Source organism: Bos indicus, chromosome 8 (genome assembly GCF_029378745.1).
Source record: "Bos indicus isolate NIAB-ARS_2022 breed Sahiwal x Tharparkar chromosome 8, NIAB-ARS_B.indTharparkar_mat_pri_1.0, whole genome shotgun sequence".
Taxonomy (NCBI): domain Eukaryota; kingdom Metazoa; phylum Chordata; class Mammalia; order Artiodactyla; family Bovidae; genus Bos; species Bos indicus.
In genome coordinates this window covers 25,394,638-25,417,447 of record NC_091767.1, presented here as the reverse complement: position 1 = coordinate 25,417,447, position 22,810 = coordinate 25,394,638, and the positions used below count along the sequence as shown (strand labels likewise).

Genomic DNA, 22,810 nt, shown 5'->3' with positions numbered 1-22,810 from the left:
GATAACTTAAAGGATTATGAAAGGAATGACTTTTGTATTTTTAAAGGATTATTAAAGACAAATAAAAAGTGGAATATACAACAGAGACCATAGGTGGCCCTGAAAGCCTAAAGTATTTGCTATATGTCCCTTTATAGTAAACGGATTCTCACTTCTGCCCTAGATCATTGACATGCTACTGCCAGAGCATCTTTCTAGCAAAGTCATCCATGATGCTCCCAGGCTTAAAATTTTTCCCTTGGCCTGCCAGCATTTGAAGATGATTTCCAAATGCCCTAGCATGATATACAGTGTCCTTTATCATCTGACGTCTGCCTACCTTTCTTGCTTCATTTCTTACCAGACCCCTCACTTCACCCTGCTGAGCTCTGCCCTTCCACGATACCCAGTTACTTGCTGTGTATGAGTTTGCCTGGGAACTTCCAGCCACTAGAAGTGAGTAAGAGCAAAGAGTCAATATCTTGTGGTGCCTTAATCGCCCATCACATCCAGGCCAGTGGAGAAATCCTCCTCATCATGGGCATCATTGCTAAGAGTTATGAGCACTTGCTTTGAGCTACAAGACGTTCTCAGTGTTTTATAGATGTCCATTTATTTTGATGTTGTTGTTCAGTTGCTAAGTCGTGTCTAACTCTTTGCAACCCTATAGACTATAGCCCACCAGGCTCCTCTGTCCAGGGGAATCACCCAGGCAAGAATACTGGAGTGGATAACCATTTCCTTCTCCAGGGGATCTTCCCGACGTAGGGATTGAACCCACATCTCTTGCATTGGCAGGTGGATTCCTTACCACTGAGCTGCCAGGGAACACCTCACCCCATTTATTCCTAGAATAACCCTTTCAGGTTACTATTCCAGTTTTACAAATATTAAAATTGAAGCACAGAGATTGTTAGATTCAGTCTGGCCCCAGGGATCCTGTTTCTTTGTATTGATTTTAACCTTGGTTGAATACATGGGCTTGCCCCTGTTTTAGAAAGAAGCCACTGGGGTCAGCTGAACTTAGCATAATCCAGCATTCTATCCTCTAGCCGGCTGGCTTCCAATATGTGAGGCTTTTGTTTTTATTGTGGCATGTCTGTTTCAGGGAAAGACTTTTCTTCTCTCAGTCGCTCTCCCTTTACATATACACACCCAGCTGTAAATATGCACAGTGCTCGGCACATAATAGGCACTCAGTAAACATTATTATTGTCACATCTGTGTTTGTATCTCTAATCATGTGTGTTTACAGCATTGACAGCCTGTGCATGTATGTGTTTAGGTACCTCGACCACAAACAAGATGAAGCTGAACCATTTCTTGCTTTTCAGTCATTCTGCTAAATACTGAACACTACCCAGGCCTTTCTATTCTGCACCACATTTGAGTTGAGATTCAGGCAAAAGCTGAATTTGCATTTGGAAATGAGGCATGCTAGCTGAAAAATCTTGTAACTCCGCCCCACATCTAATACCAGGAAGCTCATGTCATTATGGACAAATATATGTCCAGTATTCCTCCATCTGAATCCAACTCCAGAAACAATACCTATAAGGATGTTCAGATTCTCCCAAATTTCCAGAGGGAGCTGGGTTACCCAACTGGGAAGGGAGGCTGATTGAGGATCAATCTTTTCCTCCGAGAAAGATCTACATACTGCTGATAGTCCCACACTGGCAGGGAAGCCCCCACTTTCTACCCAACACCTTCGGTCTAAGAGTGAGCCTATAGTCACATACTCCTCGTAGCTCAGCTGATAGAAATCTTAAAGCATTTAAACAAGACTTTCCTAAAGGTCATGTGACTTTTCAGAGGAATGCAAATGAACATAAAGACAAATATGAAACTAGAGACTTGGGAGAAAATACTGATTCCTTCTTCAGTTCAGTCGCTCGGTCATGTCCGACTCTTTGCGACCCCATGGACTGCAGCGTGCGAGGCTTCCCTGTCCATCACCAACTCCTGGAGCCTGCTCAAACTCACGTCCATCGAGTCGGTGATGCCACTCAGCCATCTCATCCTCTGTTGTCCCCTTCTCCTCTCCTTCTTAGGGATGGAGAAACAGCTCACAGGTGCCATTTCATCTATATGGAGCCCTAGGGAACAGGCTAATGCCAAAGAGTTTCTGCCTTTTGATCCCTAAGCCAGTCCCTGCTTTCTTTCTGTTGTGGTTCTGGGTGCACCCACCTCACTCCACCAATCCCTTTGGTCAGGAGGAGCAAGCTAATGGTTACAGCAGTTAACCCTGAGGACAGCCCACAATGGTAGTGAACAGGAAGGCTAGAATCATAGCATCTTAGTTCTGCCACTTAATAACCACAGGAGTCTAACAGCTCTGAACCCTTGTTTTCTCATTAGTTAAAATGATCATAACCACCCTTCAGAAAAGTGAAGAAGAAGAGAAATATTATCTGTAGTATGCCTGGCACACAGTGGATACACATTTGATAATATAATCATTGTTCATTAGAGATGAGGCCAGTGTACCACACACCATCTTCCAGGATGTCACAAAATCAAGAGCATTACTCTTATTTTGAGGAACCCCTGGGCAGTTGCTGGAATACTAGCACTAAAAAGGTGTCTAGGAAAACACAATGTGATGGAGAATTGGCAGCCTATATCCAGACAACAGGAGAGTGTGCTTATACTCTACGGACAGTTTTTTCTGATGTTTTTGATCTGGTAGGATAGAGAAATATGTATGCTCTAAATGTTTATACTTCCCAGAAATCTCTGGACAGTGTTCCAAAGTGGTGTTGAATAGAAGATGAATTAAGGAGTATTTGGAAGGCTTTAGCTCGGGCAACACAGAGTATCCACAGATGGAAACTTCTTCGAATGGAAGAGAGAATCAGATGGAAAATGCCTCCAGGGTCAATTTCAGAACCACACTTGTGAATAATGCTATATGTAAAAGTCATAAGCACATGAAATGCAGTTTCTAAGTTTGTAGATAATATAAAAACTGGAGGCTGGGCAGATAGTGAGGGAAGAAGAAACCAGTTTCAATTTGGTTTGGCTTGTTTCCTTTATAGAAAAGGAAATGGAGATGACAAATGTTTTTCCCAGTGGAAAAGTATAAGAAAAGCAAGTCAGAGAAAAAAGAGCCATCTCAGTAAATAGATAAAGCTTAGCCAAAAAAAAAAAAAAAGATAGAAGATCAGTGCAAGGTCACAGAAGTGACCGGCATGAATCAGAGAACATTAGAGAACACAAGACAATTAGTGACAACCAGTCACTGTCTACTCTCTGAAAAGCTGGAGCGTCTCAAAAGATCCCCCTAACAGTTAATTTATTCTTCCTGTAAAAGTGGTCCTAACAAATGGCATTTCTGAAAAAGTGGTTAACATTTTAGTATAAATGAGGAAGACACCAAAACAAACCAGAAGTGAAAGTGCTTCGTGTTCTAGGTTGGGGTCAGCAAACTTTTCTTGCAAAGGGCCAAACAGCAAACATTTTAGCTTTGCAGGCTATCCCGTCTGTCTCAACTATTCAGTTCTGCCAGTGGAGCATAAAAGCAGCCATAGATTCTTAATCTGCTGTGGCTGAATGCCAATAAAACTTTATTTACAAAAGCAGGTGACAGCTGGCTACAGTTTGATGATCTCTATTCAAGGTAAATAGGAAATCCAGTCAGTCGTTTCATGCAGAGGTCTGCAGTTTGAAATGAATTACCTGGCAGGAAGATAGAACTACTCATATTAGCAAATTCAAGATTTTATGAATTTCTGAAGAGAAGGAAGCTGAAGGGTTTGGCAGAAAGTATTAGGACAGAGTTAAGAATGTGTGGTCAGTTGACCTTTCCCATTCCAAAAATATTTTCTATACTTCCACCTGGAGCAGTCATGGAGCTTCCAGCATTAAGTAACTTTTAGTTGGCAATTAAAAGCAGCCAAGGTTAAAAAAAAAAGTTGCCCTTGCTAAATGGTGATACAAAACTCTTCATGAACCTCAAGTCTGTTCCCCAAAATGTCTGTACAAAATAAAACTCTCCCCTGCAAGGGTCTGAGCTACTATAATTTTTGGCTTCAGAAAAACATTCTTGCAGAAGATGTCTTCTCACAATATTCTTTCTGTCCTCTAGCTTCAAGCTACTTAAAATCTAGAAAATTCTTGTTAGCAATTGTCCATTTCCCTGAGTAACGACAAACCTTGGCACAAATTACCCCCCAACAAAAATGAGGCCAAACCGCATGCCTTCCAGCTATTTAAAATCCAGAATATTCTTATTAGTGATTGTCCATGTCCCTGAGAAACATTGGCATATATTACACTCAACCAAAAATAAAGCCAAACCACATGCCTTCTTACTAGGCCCCAGTGGATGTTTGAATAGAGTCCATTTTTTTTTAAGGTCAAAGGTCATTCCCCATTCCCAATTCCCTGCACCAACTGAGCAAGTTACTTTTCAGAGCTTTTGTGTCCTCTCTAAAATATGATAATGTCAGACCAGTAACATGAACGAAATTGTATGAAGCTTGGACACTTGTCTACTGAATACCTGCTCCCACTCTCCCTTTGTGGTAGATTTGATTATCCTAATCTTAGGAATCCCTAAGCAGAAGAAAAGTCAGCATTTCAGGGTAAGACAAAGACCTCAGTACCTCCTCCTTGGAGTTGTGGGCTGATACTCTTTGCACAATATTCTTTAACTGCTTCTAAGCTCACTTTTTCCCAATTCTTACTCTTTTCCCAATTTTACTTTTTTTTTTTTGCAATTGCAGAATTCTGGCATTTTTAAAAGTGTTCTAAAATATCAGTATCTGGTTAATAGTGTTAAAACAATTATGGAAATGACTAGTTGTCTTTATTCCGAGATTCCTGAGTCAAGAATAGAATTGAGGCTGCTGCCAGCCCAGTGTGCCACGTGGCCTCAGCCCTCTGCTTGTCTTTCCCACCCGCAGGGTTTCCACCAAGATACACCCACTGTGGCCCACACCCTGCTCGCTCACACAGCAGACCCCTCACCTCTTCCCCCCTGGCCCTGATTCATGTATTTTTTTCTTGAAAACTGTTCATTTCTCAGTCATTTACCCATGTCAAAGCAGCTCATCACAACATCCAGATTACATTAGGTTCAGATATGAAGAGTGAATGATGATGGCAACAGTAATGCTAATGATGTTGTTCAGTCGCTTAGTTGCGTCTAACTGTGACTTCAGGGACTGTAGCACCTCAAGCTCCTCTGTCTTCCGCTTGTCCTCTGGAGTTTGCTCAGATTCATGTCCACTGAGTCACTGACGCTACCTCATCTATCTCATCCCCTGTCACTCCCTTCTCCTTTGGCCTACAATCTTTCCCAGCATCAGGGTCTTTTCCAATGAGTCAGCACTCACATCAGGTAGTCAATTTTCTAATGAATAGTCAGGGTTGATTTCCTTTAAGATTGACTGGTTCTATCTTCTTGCTGTCCAAGGGACTCTCAAGACGCTTCTCTAGCACCACAATGCGAAAACATCAATTCCTTGGCACTTAGCCTTCTTTATGGTCCAGTTCTAACATCCGTATGACTACTAGCAAAGCCATAGCTTTGACTATATGGATCTCTGTCAGCAAAGTGACGTGTCTGCATTTCAGTACACTGGGTTTGTCATAGCTTTCATTCCAAGGGGCCAGCGTCTTTGAATTTTGTGCTTGTGGTCACCATCCTCAGTGATGGTTTGGAGCCCAGGAAAATAAAGTCTGTCAGATTTGATTTTCTTGGTGATATCAAAAACAACCACTAAATATTAATAGTAACCTGCACTTCCCTAGTATTTACTACTTGTCACATACTTTTCTGTGTTTTTGAAATACCTGGACTCAACATAGAATATTCACAACACCCCTCAGTTGGTGCAGTAACGCTCCTCATTCTGTGGATGAGACAACTTTGCCACTCAGAAGTATATTACTTGTGCTAGGTTACAGAGCTACTGAGTGGGACAACTGGGGGCTGGGGCCCAGTCCCTGTGGCTCTGGAGTCTGTGCTCTTATCCACTGTGCTGTGTTGTCAAAATGATGATTTTCAGCTCCACTGCTTGGAAGGTCACTAAACAAGTGTTGTGGCTTCCCTGGTGGCTCAGATAGTAAAGAATCCACCTGCCATGAGGGACGCCTGGGTTCCATCCCTGGGTTGGGAAGATCCCCTGGAGGACAGCATGGCAACCCACAGTATTCTTGCCTGGAGAATCCCCATAGACAGAGGACCCTGGTGGGCTACAGTCCACGGGGTTGCAAAGAGTCAGACATGGCTGAGCGACTCAGCACAGCACAAACATGTGTTTATTAAGTACCCGTTCCTTGTGTGTACATGCTCAGTCCTGTTAGACTCTTTGTGAACCCATGGACTGTAGCATGTCAGGCTCTTCTGTCCATTGAATTTTCTAGGCAAGAATACCAGAGTGGGTTGCCATTTCCTACTCCAAGGGATCTTCTCAACCAGGAATCAAACCCAGGTCTCTTGCATCTCCTGTGTTGCCAGGCAGATTCTTTACCAGCTGGGAATCCCCATTTATTTAGCATGTCAGCACTACACTGAATACTGAAGTGACAACTATAAAAAGGAGTCCTTTTTTTAATTTATTTTTAATTGGAGGATAATTGCTTTATGGTATTGTGTTGGTTTTGACCATATAGCAACATGAATCAGCCATAGGTATATGTGCGTCCCCTTCCTCTTGAACTTCCCTCCCACTTCCCATACCATCATTCCCCTCTAGGCTGCCCCAGAACACCAGATTAGAGCCCCTACATCATACAGCACATTTCCACCGGCTGTCTAATTTTACATATGGTAACGTGTGTGTTTCCATTCTGCTCTCTCCATTCGTCCCATCCTCTCCATTTCACCCTGTGTCCACTAGGCTATTCTTTATGTCTGCATCTCCATTGCTGCTCTGCAGATAGGTTTATCAGTACCATCTTTCTAGATTTCATATATATGCATTAATATATGATATTTTTCTTTCTCTGTCTGACCTACTTCATTCTGTATAATAGGTTCTAGGTTCATCCACCTCACTAGAACTGAGTCAAATGCATTCGTTTTTGTGGCTGAATAATATTCCAATGTGTATGTGTACCACAACTTTTGAGGTATTTGTTTTCAATCTAACTGAAGGGAAGAGATGTGGTAGAGTGAAAGGACTTCATAGCACAAGGTAAAACACCTCTGCAACGTCAAGAAAAGAAGGGATTCTCGTGGACTGTGGAAACACAGAAGGTTGAACTAGAACTTGTTCTTTAGGGGTGGGGAGAATTTGAAAGAATCAGCAGGAAGAGGAAGAAAATGAACACTGCTCAAAACCAATGACAAGGAGAGTCAACGAGGCCATATTGGATGGAAAGATAAGTCTGTGCTAGAATGTGGGGCAGATAAGTTTGAAAAGATGAAGGAGACACTATTCTAAAGAGAAAGGATGTACCTATAATTTCCAAGTTCTAGTTGAGAAAATGGGTTTAAGAATGATTTGTTAGGATGAGAGTCTTGAAATGGTACATCATGGTCCATGTAGCAAATGAGTATTTCTGTGTCTAGAGCTTGAAATTTCCCTCTGACAACTGGAAATTCCAAGGAGGAATTTCAAAATGGAAATGTAGATTACCCCTACCTGTACCACTAAAAATTACTAATTTATTAGATGTATCTGATGCTTGAGCTGATGCCTTTTTACTTAGAAAATAGTGAGAAACTACTTCTTAGAAATAGTTTTTCAGAAATTGTAAGCTCACTCCTTTATTTGATCCTCACAAGATCTCTCTGAGATATTCTGCTCAATATGCAGAAGGAACATAGAGGCTCACAGAGCTGAAACACTTGCCCAAGACTACCACCTGAGTCCACGTCTCTTGACTGTACTTGGGAATCCTTTCCCCCACTGCAGTTTCACATGGTTAGCTGTGGACATGACCTTGAGAAGTGGGCAGTTACATACAGTGGTGTCTCCACTGAGCCAAGGATTTTGAAGGCATCATGATACCACCCCATGTACAAGATTTCTAGACCTTTCCTCAAGACACCCAGAGAAACTTCCTTGCAAATGCAGAGAGAACTCCATCTCAAGCAGCTTGTGCTTGGTAGGACTGACCCAGGAGCACTTTGTCCATAACCTACTCATTTGGACAATGAAGGCTTGTGCAACTGAGACAATTATTTGTACTCTCTCAGGTGGTCTTTAATTTGTAAAAGACTTGAGAAGGCAGGCTGTCACCTTTACAAGTAAAGGTCACCAAAAAAAGCAAAACTGCTCTTTCATTTCCTAGCTAAAAACAATGGGCAAAGAAATTAAGCAGTGAGTTTTAGCCCAGTAAACCAAAAGGGAATGTAGGTGTGGAAGAAAAGCAATGAGTAGTAACATACCTAATAAGACTACAGTGCCATTTGCTATATAGGTCTTAATTATGCCCTATTCCATGTCCCCTCGTGTCCCCTAATTCCATAAATTCCACAACAACCCCAGAGAAATCTTTCTGGTTTTGTTTGGAAAGCAGCACTATGTTTCCATGCCTGTGCGTTCTAAAACAGGTCTGTCAAATCTGAAACCTAAATACAAGCTGACAGAAATCAGCTCCCAACAAATTAAGTTAAATTAATAGAGTAGATGCCTGAAATACAAAGAAAATCTTTTTTCCCCAGGAGTCTCTCTCTCTCTCTCTAGATGCCAGTCTAAATAGATTAAAGTAAACCTCAGTCTCCAGCAAGCCCTTTTCTTTGCCTTGTCACATTTCCTAGAGAGTCCTGCATGGGCGCCCTCCCCAGAAGTATTGCTCCGCCTAGTGGCAGCCTCCAAACTCCCATCTACCAATTTTATGGGAAGGAGAGGGAAATGGAGAGGGAAATGGCATCCCACTCCAGTATTCTTGCCTGGAGAATCCCGTGGACAGAGGAGCCTGGTGGGCTGCTGTCCATGGGGTCGCACAGAGTCGGACACAACTGAAGCGACTTAGCATGCATGCATGCAAAGATGTGATTGAAAGAAAGTACTGGACCAAGAAACCCTATTTCAGATCTTGACTTTGATGCCAAATAACTATGTACATCCTTGAGCTAAAGAGTTCAGTTTTATGACTACAAGCAATTTCTAAGTATACACAGTAAATAAGAAATTCAGATTCATCCTGTGTAGATTTTGTCTTAAGACAACATTTAAGACTGTTTTATGATGGCAAATACTTTAGTTTCTTTATCTTTGTATGCAGTCTATGGAATAGAAGACTGTATGAATGCCAAATATTCAGATCTATATTCTCTTTTTTTTTCCATTCCCATTATTCCCATCTTAGTTCAGACCCTTACGGCTTTGTACCCAATATGATGGATCTCCCCACTTCTCTTCACCAACTTTGTGTGAGTTCTTTTCCAGGCTCATACAGTCAGGAAGCATCATGGCTCACTCAGTAGCCTGGAGGAACTGTTACAGTAAGCTTACCTCCACTTAAAAGGAGTTAGTTGGGTCAGGCCCAATGTAAGAGTGGAGTTTACACTCTCTGCATGAGACCAGGCAGGTACAGTAGTTCTATGGGAAAAAATAAGATGATCTGACTATAGAAGCTAATAAATTACCTGGTGTGGTGGGGGGGGGGGGGGGAGGCGGCAGCGGGGAATTGGCCAGTATCATGAACCCCTCTCACTTCCTTCCTCACAATCTTTTCATCCCCTGTCGTTTCTCAGTTTTAATTCTCTATCACAGTGTGAAGCATTACCAAAGGAAGGGTCACTGGATATACCAAGAGGAGGTCTGCAGCTTCCTTATATACCTCATTTTAACAGTTTCTTCTGCTGGATAGGAAAACATACTTCAACTGGGTTTTAGAAATTGATATGCTGAAATGTAGAAAAATAAAGCTTAGAAACAAAATCAAATTCAGAAGACCTATCTTCTAATCTCATCTTCTAAATATTCTCTTCAAGAACCTCTTCTGATAGAACTCTGATAGGGAAGCAACTATCCCAACAGCCTTGAGAATTTAGCAAATCTTCATCCCTGCCTTTTGAGGATGGTAAAACTGAATAATGATCCACTGAGTTCAGGAGATATCAGAGGACAGAGGAGCATGGCGTGCTGCAGTCCATGGGATTGTGAAGAGTTGGACCTGACATAGCAACTGAACAACAATAGCAAGTTCAGTCATCTTAAGTGATCAGTCTGTCAAGCCTGCTTTGATTATTCCTGTTTGGAAATTGGTTTGGAGGCATCCATATTCTTGAGAGATCATAAAAATTTAAATCATCAAGTCAGCATTTCATTTTTTTAATTGAAAACAGCCTGAATACGTGAAAAGATTTAGCAATAATACCATGCTGCATCTATTAAGATTCCTACTAAAAAAAAAAAAAAAGATATTATCTAAATATTGTATGGCTTAGCAAAGATAAGCAAATTATACAATCATCTTTCTCTTATTATCTCTTTGAAATAAACTAACCAACTAGAGTGTAATTGTTGATTTTGAGAGAAAACACCTAACTTGGGTGGATGAGTGAATGAATGAGTGTATGAGTCCAGTCACAGTGTCTCATAGCCTCTCTGTCATCCCTCACAAAGTTTCAGCTCTCCTTCAATGCCACGGAAGCCAAACTGTTCCTGTAATAGCGGTGATGGTCTAAAATGGCACTGAATCAAACACAATCATCCAGAAATTTCCCTTTAGCTAAGGTTTTCAGTTTCCTTCCTCACTGTTACCAGAACTGCCCATACATAGTGAGACCGGAGAAGGATTGATGCAAGCCCTGATTTTCCTCTCTCCTGCCTTTCCTCCAACAGGAGGTAAGAAAAAGCAGTGCAGTAGGTCCAAGGCCGAGAACAGATTTGAGAAGGCCTGATTCATTGCCAGACTAGTCATCCACCTCAGAATAATTAAGAGCTGACTAGAGGTGACGCCAGACTACACGTACCAATAGAGTCTGGAGAGGCCCAGCCGAGACATAGTGAAGAAAAAGAAGTGTGTGGTGGGAGACTGCCGGTGGGACAGGAGATCTGAGTCCTAGTCTTAATTTTATCATTAAATATTGTTTTGTGCCTTACCTGAAAAGCAACCCCTTACCTGCTTGACTCCCATAGATGGATGCTAACATATGAGGGGAACATATGTTGGAAGCTCTTGGAAGCTTTGGAAATTAATAAGGAGGTGGAAAGAATCACAAAGATGGAAGTGACTGACTCCAGGAACTACAAAGCCACCACTAACTCATTTCCATGCTGTTGAATGATGTATTGACCTAAGGCCTGGTCAGGTCCAGCACTGGATCTCTAAAGTTCCCATCCAATCCTCCCCCAACTCTTCTAGATTTTCCACCTCCACATACACACTAAAGTTATCATCAGCCTCACCATGAGCTTTAAAGTCATCATTAGTCATTCATCTACTTAACTACCATAGAAGGTACTTCTTAGAAATGGCATCCATCTAGGGAAAAAAAAAAATAGCCTGAGATAGGTGTGGATTTTGAAGCTCATGATATGTACTCACCATTTGATTCTCATAATCCCTTTCAGGTAAAGCAAAGTATCTGAACTCCATGGTGATTATTCTAGAATTATCTCTACCATGACCCTGAAGGGCAGGCTTTGCCTTCATTCTTCTGGCATCTTCTCTACAGAGGGCCCTCTGCCAAGAATTGTGGGAAATGAAACAATAAATAAGATCTAATTTTTGTGCCCAGTAATATTTCCAGACTAATGAAGACAAAAGAATTGAGACACAGTTACACATACAGCTTCCTTCAGCATCTTCTCGTCAGTAGCCGATTTCTGGCTTCCTCTCTCCCACCTCCAAGCCTTAACAGATGCCTTTCTCCATATCTGGAAGCTCTGCCTACTCTCCACCATCCAGAGCATTAGTAACTCTTCCTTTATAACTTTGCCTTTTCCTGAAGCCTTCCCCAAATCCATCTGCACCATTCATTCTAACGTCTCCTCTCACCCCCAGTGTATGTGTTACGTGTATTCAGTGTCCATAGGCTGTCTGCTCCAACAGTTAGCATTTAGCCCAAGCAGGCAACAAACTGCATAAGCAATCCAAAACCGCCTTATTTGGGCTCACTTCCAGAATCACACTCAACAAAGTGGCAAGAGAGGCTGTTTCCCGTGTGTCACTGTGGCCAGTTTGTGCCTGTTGTTAAACAGGGTTCTGTTTACTGTCCCCTGGGGTTCCTTCCAGCTTTACCCATGTCCGGTGCCAAAAAGGAGTCAACTGACCTGACCAGGTCTACATTTCTTTTCTGTTGCTCCAGGATTCTTCTGCAGCCAGATGATTCCTTACAGATCCTGGCACCTGTGGAAGCTGATGTGGGTTTCTACACTTGTAATGCCTCAAATGCCTTGGGATATGATTCTGTCTCCATTGCTGTCACATTAGCAGGTAATGTGAAAACCGCTGTTCAATATGGAAACTGCTAAGTAGGTGCCACAGCATGCTAAGTGGGGTCAGGGAGACAGACATAAATGAGATCCATTTCCTGCCTTTGGAAGTTTGTGACCTATAATTGTAATTAAATGAAGATAGCATGTAATATGAGATAGAATGAATGAAATAAGTTTTGATAACTAAAGAGGGTACAGTTTCATTCTACCTGAGAGGTCTTAGACTTGGGGTAGAATTTTGATAACAGAGATGCAGGGACGAGCATGAGCATAGATATATACAAGGAAGTAGTCTATAAGGGAACATGACTCATGACCTAAGGTCATCAAATGATCTTTTCATTTCTCCTCCCACCTATTACAAAGGAAACTAAGACCCTTGGGTAGTTGGAATTCTGTGACTGTGGGCTAGAGCACAAGTGTTCTCTCTGACTGTTTATTTCAACCTTTTTCTCTAATGCACCTGCCAGTACTTCACCTTTATCCATAGAGCTTAGGCAAACCATTCTATACGTGGCCACGTCAGAAAATCGCAATTCAGAGTGCAGTGCCTCCCAAAGTTGCAATTTGGTATTTTTTTTTAATTTTTCATTTTATGTTGATGTATAGCCAATTAACAGTGTTGTAATAGTTTCAGCTGAATAGCAAAGGGACTCAGCCATACATTTGCACATATGCATTCTCCTCCAAACTCCCCTCCCATCCAGGCTGCCACGTAACGTTGAACAGAGTTCCCTGTACTATACAATAGGTCCTTGTTGGTTATCCATTTTAAACGTGTTAGTCGCTCAGTCATGTCCAACGCTTTACGACCCCATGGACTGTAGCCCACCAGGCTTCTCAGTCCATGGAATTCTCCAGGCAAGAACACTGGAGTGGATTGCCATTCCCTAGCAGTATGTATATGTTGATCCCAAATTCCCTTACTATCCATTCTCCCATCTTTCCCCCTGGTAAGGTTGTGGTCTTAGAGTAAGAGACTTTTATAAAACCTTCCTTACATAGGTGGGTTTTATAAAACCTTCCTTACATAGGACGGATCCTTGCCTTTGAAACTAAGAGACCTTAGAGACCAGCTGAACTCTGAACCAGAGCCCACAGTTCTTAGCGACCAGGCAACCTGAGGTCACATAGCCTCTCAGCTGGTGGCTGGGAGAAGGAAACTGAGGTCTCCTAACCCCCAGATCATTGTCCCCTCGTCTCCCCACTGATGCTTTCAGTCTGGGCTCCCCTTCCTCGGGTCTGGGCCATGCAGCCTTTGTGGCGGTGTGTTGCATGTGTTTGTATTTATTCTTTTCAATTGCCGCTCCCATGAGATGATTCAATCGTTGCTAGAAAAGCCGACATCACCCCACACTGACCTCATCCATCCACGCCAGGATTATGTTGTCACACTGTTTTCCAGTCACACATGCTACTCCCTTGCATATCTGTTTAGCAACAGTATTTCTACCCCCATGACCTAAGGCTGATCTGGGAAGGGACCTTGAGCAAGACGCTCTGCAGAGAAGATGAAAGTCAACAAAGAGTAAGGCCAGCTGAGGGGCCCTGAGGTGGATTACAGACTATTATTAATGCCTATTTTTTGTGAATAGAACATTTGCTTTGCTCCTAATGTATTCCAGTCATAATCTTTATGCCCCTCTTTGTACGGAGTCCAGATGCTTGGCACCCATCTGGTTAATTCTCTTCTGCCTTACCCGCCCCCCAACACAGTCTGCCTTGGCCAGGGCAGTGTGGACAGCCTTCCAGCTGCTGGCAAATAGTGGCTCTTACAGGATTAACTCTCTTGTTTATATTTATCCAGATACGGTTCAGCTCTGTCACAGACTAAATACCCTTTGTTCACCTGAATTTAATATGATTCATGGAAACCTGTCTGGAATTAAGCAAAGCAATTGTAACATCAGGCTTGTCTTCAGCTCTTTGAAGAGGAGCTATTGGAGGCTGCCAAAATGTTCAAAGCCAGGAAAGAGAGAGAGCAGCCAAAGAGGCACCGGGGAAGAAGGAGGAAAGGAGCTGAGCGATGAAGTAGTTCACGGACACCACACCCAGAGCTTAGGGAGCTGTGTCTTTGTCTTCGATGGTTTGTTCAGGTCTGCTGGCACGTCTGTCAGACAATCCCTCTGAAAGTTAAGGATCAAAATGGAGATGTTGCTTTAAGATTGTATTTGTATCTTTACCTGGGATTATCACCTAGCCTGACGTCAATGTCTACACTCACAGTTTTAAAGTGACTCACCAGCTACTGTTCTGAACACGTCCTCTGCCAAGTATTATCAGTGTGGAGCAGTAAGTTAGACCTGAGTTTTGTGATCTGTGATGCTTACAGACTAGTGAAGGTAATAGATGTATACGTGACCACCTAGAATCAAGAGATAGTTTCCTTCAAATGTACCCATTAAGATCCTGCATAGGATAAGATACAACCCAAATACCATGTAAGTGGTGGGGGGGCACTTTGCAGCAGGGGGAGATGTGAGGCATTTCTAAAGGATACAGTTCTACTGTTCATTAGCTGTGTGACCTTGAACAAAGGGTATAAGCTCACTGAATCTTCCTTCTCATCTGTAAGAGTGAAATTAATCATATTTTACAAGATTGTTGTGAGGGTAAATAAGATTGCACATGTGAAAAAGCCCTGAGCCCAAAGCCAGGCACATAGTTCACACCGAATAAATATTTCTCTTTCTTTCTCTAGCTCTTCTAAGATGAAACACATCCTTAAATCAATTCTAAAATGTGTAAAACATTAGCCCAACTTTGCATCCATGCATTTTTCACTGTACATCTTCACACTGAAAATTTGCAAGTATTGGGTTGGCCAAAAAATTCGTTAGGGTTTTTCCAGAACTCAAACCCAAATGAACTTTCTGGCTTAACCAATACTTTATAAGTGTTAGTCGCTCTGCTGCTGCTGCTGCTGCTAAGTCACTTCAGTCGTGTCCGACCCTGTGCGACCCCATAGACAGCAGCCCACCAGACTCCCCGGTCCCTGGGATTCTCCAGGCAAGAACACTGGAGTGGGTTGCCATTTCCTTCTCCAGTGCATGAAAGTGAAAGGTGAAAGTGAAGTCGTTCAGTCGTGTCTGACTCCTATCGACCCCATGGACTGCAGCCCACCAGGCCCCTCGGTCCATGGGATTCTCCAGGCAAGAGTACTGGAGTGGGGTGCCATTGCCTTCTCCGGTTAGTCGCTCAGTCGTGTGCAACTCTTTGCAACTCCATGGACTGCAGCCTGCCAGGCTCCTCTGTCCATGGGATTCTCCAGGCAAGAGTACTGGAGTGGGTTTCCATTCCCTCCTCCAGGGGATCTTCCTGAGCTAGGGCTTGAACACAGGTCTCCTGCATTGCAGGCAGATTCCTTACCATCTGAGCCATCAGAGAAGCCCACTAGGAGCTAATTCAGCTCTGTCTTTGTGCTCATGCTCAGTTCAGTCATGTCCAACTCTTTGGGACCCCATGGACTGTATAGCCTGCCAACTCACTTGTGATCAGACCCTCATGGTAAACCTCAGTACCTCTATGCTTTAAAAGACATTGTAGAGTTGTGGTTTTTGCATTTTGTTTTTTATCTTGACTTCAGTATAAATGTAGGCCAAAAAAAAAGGATTTTGTTTGAGGCTCAAAGCACTCAGGTGTCCCCTTGACATTAGCAAGACCCAAGTCTTGCTTGGGTCTTGCTAATACACCTGAACTGACCAGATGCAGGGAAATTTGTTCATAGTAATTCACGAGAGCAAGCATAGTGTGGCAGTTAAACCTGCAGGCTCCAGAGCCTCACAGTCTGGATTTGAATCCTGACTCTGTCATGTAAAGCTACATATTCCTGAGCAGCTTCTTCATACTCTCTGACTCAGTTTCTTTATCTGACTTATGGTGATAATAATAGTGTTTGACTCAGAAGGTTCTTGTGGAGATTAAATGCCTTCATTCATGTAAAATGCTTATAAGTATGCCTGGCATGTAGCAAGCACTCAATACTTGTTCACTCTTATTATTATTATTGTGAAGATAAAGCAAAAGCCAGGTTATTTTTACAGTAGGGGAGATTCCTTTTCAGAGAATGGAATGCTCACAAACCCTTTGTAGAGCCCCTCTGTCTAATGTCTCAATGTCTCAGTGTCAAAGGGAAAGCTGAATTAGCTATCTGAAAAGTGGTTGGAGTGTGCCTGGATTCAGAGCAAGGGAGGTGGCTATGAGAGGACTATCTCACATGGGAGAGGAAGGGAGAGCTGATGAACGCCCCCTGGCCCATCATTAGACCATTCCTGTTCCCCCATCCTCTGAACTGAGAGTGTTGTCAGTTCTGCTGCTCAGGTTTATGGTAGGTCCATTGGTACTCTCTACAACTTTTGTTTAAATATAGAAACATCATTTCGTTTTAGATATACCAAACCTTCCTACTCTGCCTTATTTAAGCCTGTAAAATATTGTCTTTTGAGCTTCTTTGCTTCTCTAAATTGTCTTTGCTTCTCTCTAAACTGATCAGTATGTGTTGATTTTATCTTTTAAGTCCCAAAGGTTTTGAGAGTACTTCACAAGTCCCTCTCAGGATGGAGATGCCTAATGTTTCCCTGCCTACCTCCCTGGTTCCAGAAACTCACAGCCATGTAGACCCAGTGGCACAAAACTCCTTTCTGTCCTAAACTGGACTCAACCGGATGCTTCCCTGGATGTTTCACTGCTCAGAAAGTAGGTGGGAGGGGGAGGGTAGCAGCGGCTAGGGAGGCGTTTAAGAATGTCACCAAAAGGTCACATACCTAACCTGTTGAAGGACAGTTGACTTTGTGTGCATTTGTAGCCATAGGTAGAGGAGAATTTCTGGTGTGCATGACAAGGCACAAAGATTGGAGAGCCATCTTGACTAGTGAGATTCTGCATTCAGCCGACATTGCTCAGAAAACTGCCAGATCCGAACGGTGTAGGCAGCATTTTGAAGGAAAGCAGTAGTTTCCTGGTAAATTGCTTCAGTCTGGACCAGTGGAGGGGAGCTCTGCTTACCAATGCAGATGAGGCCCATCCAGGTGTAGCCCACTGATGAAGTCATAGCCATAAGGGAAACGTTTTTGGTTGTCATTGATTTTATAAGATCACAAAAGAGATACTGTAAGGCCTGCTTGACATCATCAATGGAAAATGAGAAGAAGATGGGGGCTAAGGGATGAGCATATCTTTCATTGAAAGGAGAGAACACAGATGAGCTCATCCCAAGTGTTCACAGGAAGAAAGAGACAGAAAATATTTCTCCTTTCCTGGCATGTTTTTCTGCTTTTCTATGAGTTGAATAGCTGACACATATTGTGTCTAATAAAGAGATCACAGAAACCTCACTGGGAAAATAAAAATAAAAGGCAGTTGGGTTGTTTTTTTTTTTTTTTAATTCTCCTTTCTCAGCCCCCTCCTCATTATGATTTAGTAGCTGCAATAAAGACAAGCAGTTTTGTAAGCTTTTCATAATGTAAGTCATTTCAAATTGGCATTTCTGAATTCTTCATCCAGCAACTCTGTTCACCAGGGGAGGATTCTGCTGCATAGAGAGTTAGGCTCAGAGAGGACTTTGTCACCGTGGTGACAACCAGCAATGAAAGATTTGCCCCAGTGCACCAGATCAGAGGGAAAAGCACAGAAGTTTACCTGTGTTCCTAGTGATGCTCTGAGCATCAGGGTAATGGCCATTGACTCATTCAAGCTGCCATCAAGGGACCTCATTATCTGTTACAATACTGAGTAACCAAGATTCTTAAGTTTTCCTCAGTATGTATAGATGTGTAGCATGCCCACTGAGGAAGCCTAGCTTTCGTAGAATTCAGATGAAAGGGATGAGAGGATAGCAGGAGAATTCAACTTTCTCTGCTCTGCAGCAGAATAGAGGAAGCAAACAAGGAAATGATCTAGCCTAGCCTATCTCACATTCTGAAAAAGCAATTCCCACATCTGTTCAATGGAATGAGGGAAGGATGGGTGGTGAGACAGGTAGAGGGTACCATATCCTTGGAGTGTTGTACCTTGAAGAGGCTGTAGCATCATGCAGCTGTCCTGGGTATGGGGTCCCTCATCTAGGACTCTGCAGCAGAACATGCAAAAGAGGTTGCTGCCTTAGAGTCCTGGGGAGTCGTTAACTTCAACTGAATAATCAGTAGAGGTAATGGTAGTAAAATCTGACATACTGGCATTGGTAAAAAATATGTTTAGGGAATGGTGATTGAAACAAGGGAGGAAAAGGAAGCCAGGCAGCCTGGGGACGTGTAGGTAAGGATAGTCTAAGCCCTAGACTTCCTTAGTTCCTAGTGTTAGTCCCTCAATCATGTCCGACTCTTGAGACCCCAGGGGATCTTCCCAACCCAGGGATCGAACCTGGGTCTCCCACATTGCAGGCAAATTCTTTACCATCTGAGACATCAGGGAAGCCCTTAGACCCTACGGGCCCTGAAATATTGATACCAAAGGCACACCAACTAAACAGAATCACAAAGGCAAAGAAATACCAAGTCCTTCTTATTTTTTGTGCAAGATAATTAGTAGTCACACTGTTGACCCTGACTCCTCAAGAAAAGGTTAAATTAGATTTAAATTGTTTTATCAATTTTCTGGAGGCATAATCTACATCCCATAATATCCACCCATTGTAAGTGTTCAATTCAATGATATTTTAGCAAACTTTTTAGGTTGTATAACCATCATCACAACAAACCAAGATTGTTGTTTTCTTAAAAACACTGTTGAAGTGTAATTCACATACTGTACAAATCAACTATTTAAAGTATACAATTCAGTGGCTGTTAGTACATTGAGAGTTGTACATTCATCACCACACTCAAATGTTTAGAACATTTTCATTATCCCAAAATAAATTCCACACCTCTTAGCCATCACTTCCCAACCCCCTCGTTTCCTCCAGGCCTCAGAAACTACTGGTGTACTGTGTCGTCATAGACCTGCCTATTCCAGATACTTTGAGTAAGTGGGGTCCTACATGGTCCTTTGTTAGTGACTTAGCATAACGTGTTCAGGATTCACCCGTGTTGTGACATGTATGCTGCATTCCTCTTTGTGGTGGAGTAATAGTATTCTACAGAGAAGGCAATGGCACCCCACTCCAGTACTCTTGTCTGGAGGATCCCACGGACGGAGGGCCTGGTGGGCTGCAGTCCATGGGGTCGCTAGGAGTCAGACACGACTGAGCGACTTCATTTTCATCTTTCATTTTCATGCACTGGAGAAGGAAATGGCAACCCACTCCAGTGTTCTTGCCTGGAGAATCCCAGGGACGGGGGAGCCTGGTGGGCTGCCGTCTATGGGGTCACACAGAGTCAGACATGACTGAAGCGACTTAGCAGCAGCAGCAGCAGCATAGTATTCCATTGTATGAATATACCACATTTTCTTCCACTCATTGATGGACATTGGGGTTGTTTCCAGTTTTTGGCTATCATGAATAGTGCTGCAGTGACCATTCATGTGCAAGCTTTTGTGTAGACATCTTTTCATTTCTCTTGGGTGTATATACCTAAGAGTAGAACTGCTGGGTTGTATGGCACATTTATGTGTAACTTTTTAAAAAACTGTCAACTGTGTTTCAAAGTAGCTGCACCATTTTGTATTTCCATCAACAGTATTAGGATTCCAATGTCTACATCCTCACCACATCTGTTTTTGTCTATTTTTTTAAATTATAGCCATCCTCATGGATGTAAAGTGATCATTTATTGTGACTTTAATTTACATTTCCCTGATGACTAACAGTGTTGAGCATCTTTTCTCATGTTTATTACTTGTTTATACATCTTCTTTGTCGAAGTAGTAACTTTGGTGATATAGGCAGTGTATATGGCCTGCATATTATTCTTTTATTTTGCCCTAACAATTTACCACAAACTTAGAGTCCTAAAATACAAATATTTTGTTTTAGAGTTCTGTAGGCCAAAAGTCCAGTATAGTCTTACCAGGATAAAACCAAAGTGTCAAAGGGGTACACTCCTTTCTATAAACTCCAGGAGAAAATGCTTTTCCTGTTCATTTGGATTGTTGGCAGAATTTAGGTCCTTGTGACTGAGACTGAGATCCCTGATTTCTTGCTGGCTGTAAACTGAGTGTCATTCGCAAGCTCTAAAGGCTGTTGCATTCCTTAGTTTTTGGCCCTCTTCCTCCATCTCAAAGCTAACAGTCGGAGACTGAGTCTTTCTCATATTGCCTCTCTCCCACAAGCTCTTCACTATCCCTCTTTTAATTTTAGGAGCTCAAATGATTAGACTGGCTGACCTAGTTAATCTAGGGTAATCTCACTATTTTAATGTCAGTTCATTAGCAATCTTAATTGCAACTGCAACTTTAATTCCCTTTTGTCATGTAATATAATATAGTCACAGATTCCAAGGATTAGAGTATGGACAGTACCACACCCTATCTGAAGGGCACAGCTCGTTTTTATCTTTCTATTGCCAAAGAAAATCACAAATCTAATGTTGGTAGACCTTCCAATTTTTCCATATAAGCCAAACCAAAACACACACACACATACACACACACTTTTTTTTATTTAACTTCTCCTTTTTTTTTTTTTTTAACTGAGTCCACAATAAACTGTGGAAAATTCTGAAAGAGATGGGAATACCAGACCACCTGACCTGCCTCTTGAGAAACCTATATGCAGGTCAGGAAGCAACAGTTAGAACTGGACATGGAACAACAGACTGCTTCCAAATAGGAAAAGGAGTATGTCAAGGCTGTATATTGTCACCCTGCTTATTTAACTTATCATATGCAGAGTACATCATGAGAAACACTGGGCTAGAAGAAGCACAAGCTGGAATCAAGATTGCCGGGAGAAATATCAATAATCTCATATATGCAGATGACACCACCCTTATGGCAGAAAGTGAAGAGGAACTAAAAAGCCTCTTGATGAAGGTGAAAGTGGAGAGTGAAAAAGTTGGCTTAAAGCTCAACATTCAAAAAACTATGATCATGGCTTCTGGTCCCATCACTTCATGGGAAATAGATGGGGAAACAGTGGAAACAGTGTCAGACTTTATTTTGGGGGGCTCCAAAATCACTGCAGATGGTGATTACAGCCATGAAGTTAAAACATGCTTGCTCCTTGGAAGGAAAGTTATGACCAACCTAGATAGCATATTCAAAAGCAGAGATATTACTTTGCCAACAAACGTCCGTCTAGTCAAGGCTATGGTTTTTCCAGTGGTCATGAATGGATGTGAGAGTTGGACTGTGAAAAAAGCTGAGCACCGAAGAATTGATGCTTTTGAACTGTGGTGTTGGAGAAGACTCTTGAGAGTCCCTTGGACTGCAAGAAGATCCAACCAGTCCATCCTAAAGGAGACCAGTCCTGGGTGCTCATTGGAAGGACTGATGCTAAAGCTGAAACTCCAGTACTTTGGCCACCTCATGCGAAGAGTTGACTCATTGGAAAAGACCCTGATGCTGGGAGGGATTGGGGGCAGGAGGAGAAGGGGACGACAGAGGATGAGATGTCTGGATGGGATCACCGACTTGATGCACATGAGTTTGGGTGAACACCAGGAGTTGGTGATGGACAGGGAGGCCTGGTTTGCTGCAATTCATGGGGTCAGGTTGCAAAGAGTCAGACATGACTGAGCAACTGAACTGAACTGAACAAGTTCAAATTTTTAAAAAATTCTTTCCAGACCAAACATGTGAGTGGACTGAACCATAGCCTGGAGGCTACAGTGCCCTCTGGTTCAATCATCCATTTTCTATATTCTCTGCTCAAATATTACACCTCATTTTCCAGCATAGTCAGAGTGTCACTGAAGTATAATAATTTATTTTATTAGATTACACTAAGTTAAACCATGTAATGATTTGGATGGGAGAGAAACATTTATTTTTTTTCACTACTACTAAAAGGGAAACATTGTAACAATAGAATAGGTAAGATTTTAGGGTATTTGTCTCATTACAAAACTCAGAGCAGATTTAGAACTATAAACCTGTATCCTTATTGTAAACAGAGGGGTTTTAAATAGATGCACTCTTGGGTCTTTTTTAGACCTTAAAGTCCTATGAATCTCTCATATACAAATAAAGTACAGTAGTCTCCACCCACCACTACCAGCTATAAACTCCCCTTACTTAAAATTCTAACATTTGCCAATTTATTTCCTTTATCTTTTGGAGACTGGAAAACTAGATGGCAAAGGAGGACAGCTTTTGCAATGAAATCTAGGGGAAATTACAGATGAAGGGAAAAAGAATCAGAGGATTGGTGAAGAGAAAGGATGTGGAGTTGACTGAAATGACAAACACTGATTCAGGAGGCAGGAAATGGAAGTGAAGGAGACCTTGCAGGAGAGACAGCAGGACAGGAAGGAGTTAAAAATTCCTGAGCTATAAAATGTGAAAGGCACTTGGAAGGAGACCCAGACTAAAGAAAATATCATGCATTTTAATATGACTGTTATCTGTCACAAAGCAACTCTTGTTGAAACTGCCAGGTAGCC

General features: G+C 42.3%; 1 protein-coding gene across 4 annotated transcripts in view; it reads left to right on the top strand.

The window, feature by feature from the left end:
• ADAMTSL1 (ADAMTS like 1) overlaps nt 1–22,810 on the top strand; it is a 1,120,558-nt gene that overhangs the window by 975,515 nt on the left and 122,233 nt on the right. For all 4 annotated transcript variants that reach the window (XM_070794493.1, XM_070794491.1, XM_070794494.1 and 1 more), the window contains one exon: nt 12,200–12,327. In XM_070794493.1, coding sequence (XP_070650594.1) covers nt 12,200–12,327 — 128 coding nt within the window. The remainder of the gene's footprint in view (nt 1–12,199; nt 12,328–22,810) is intronic.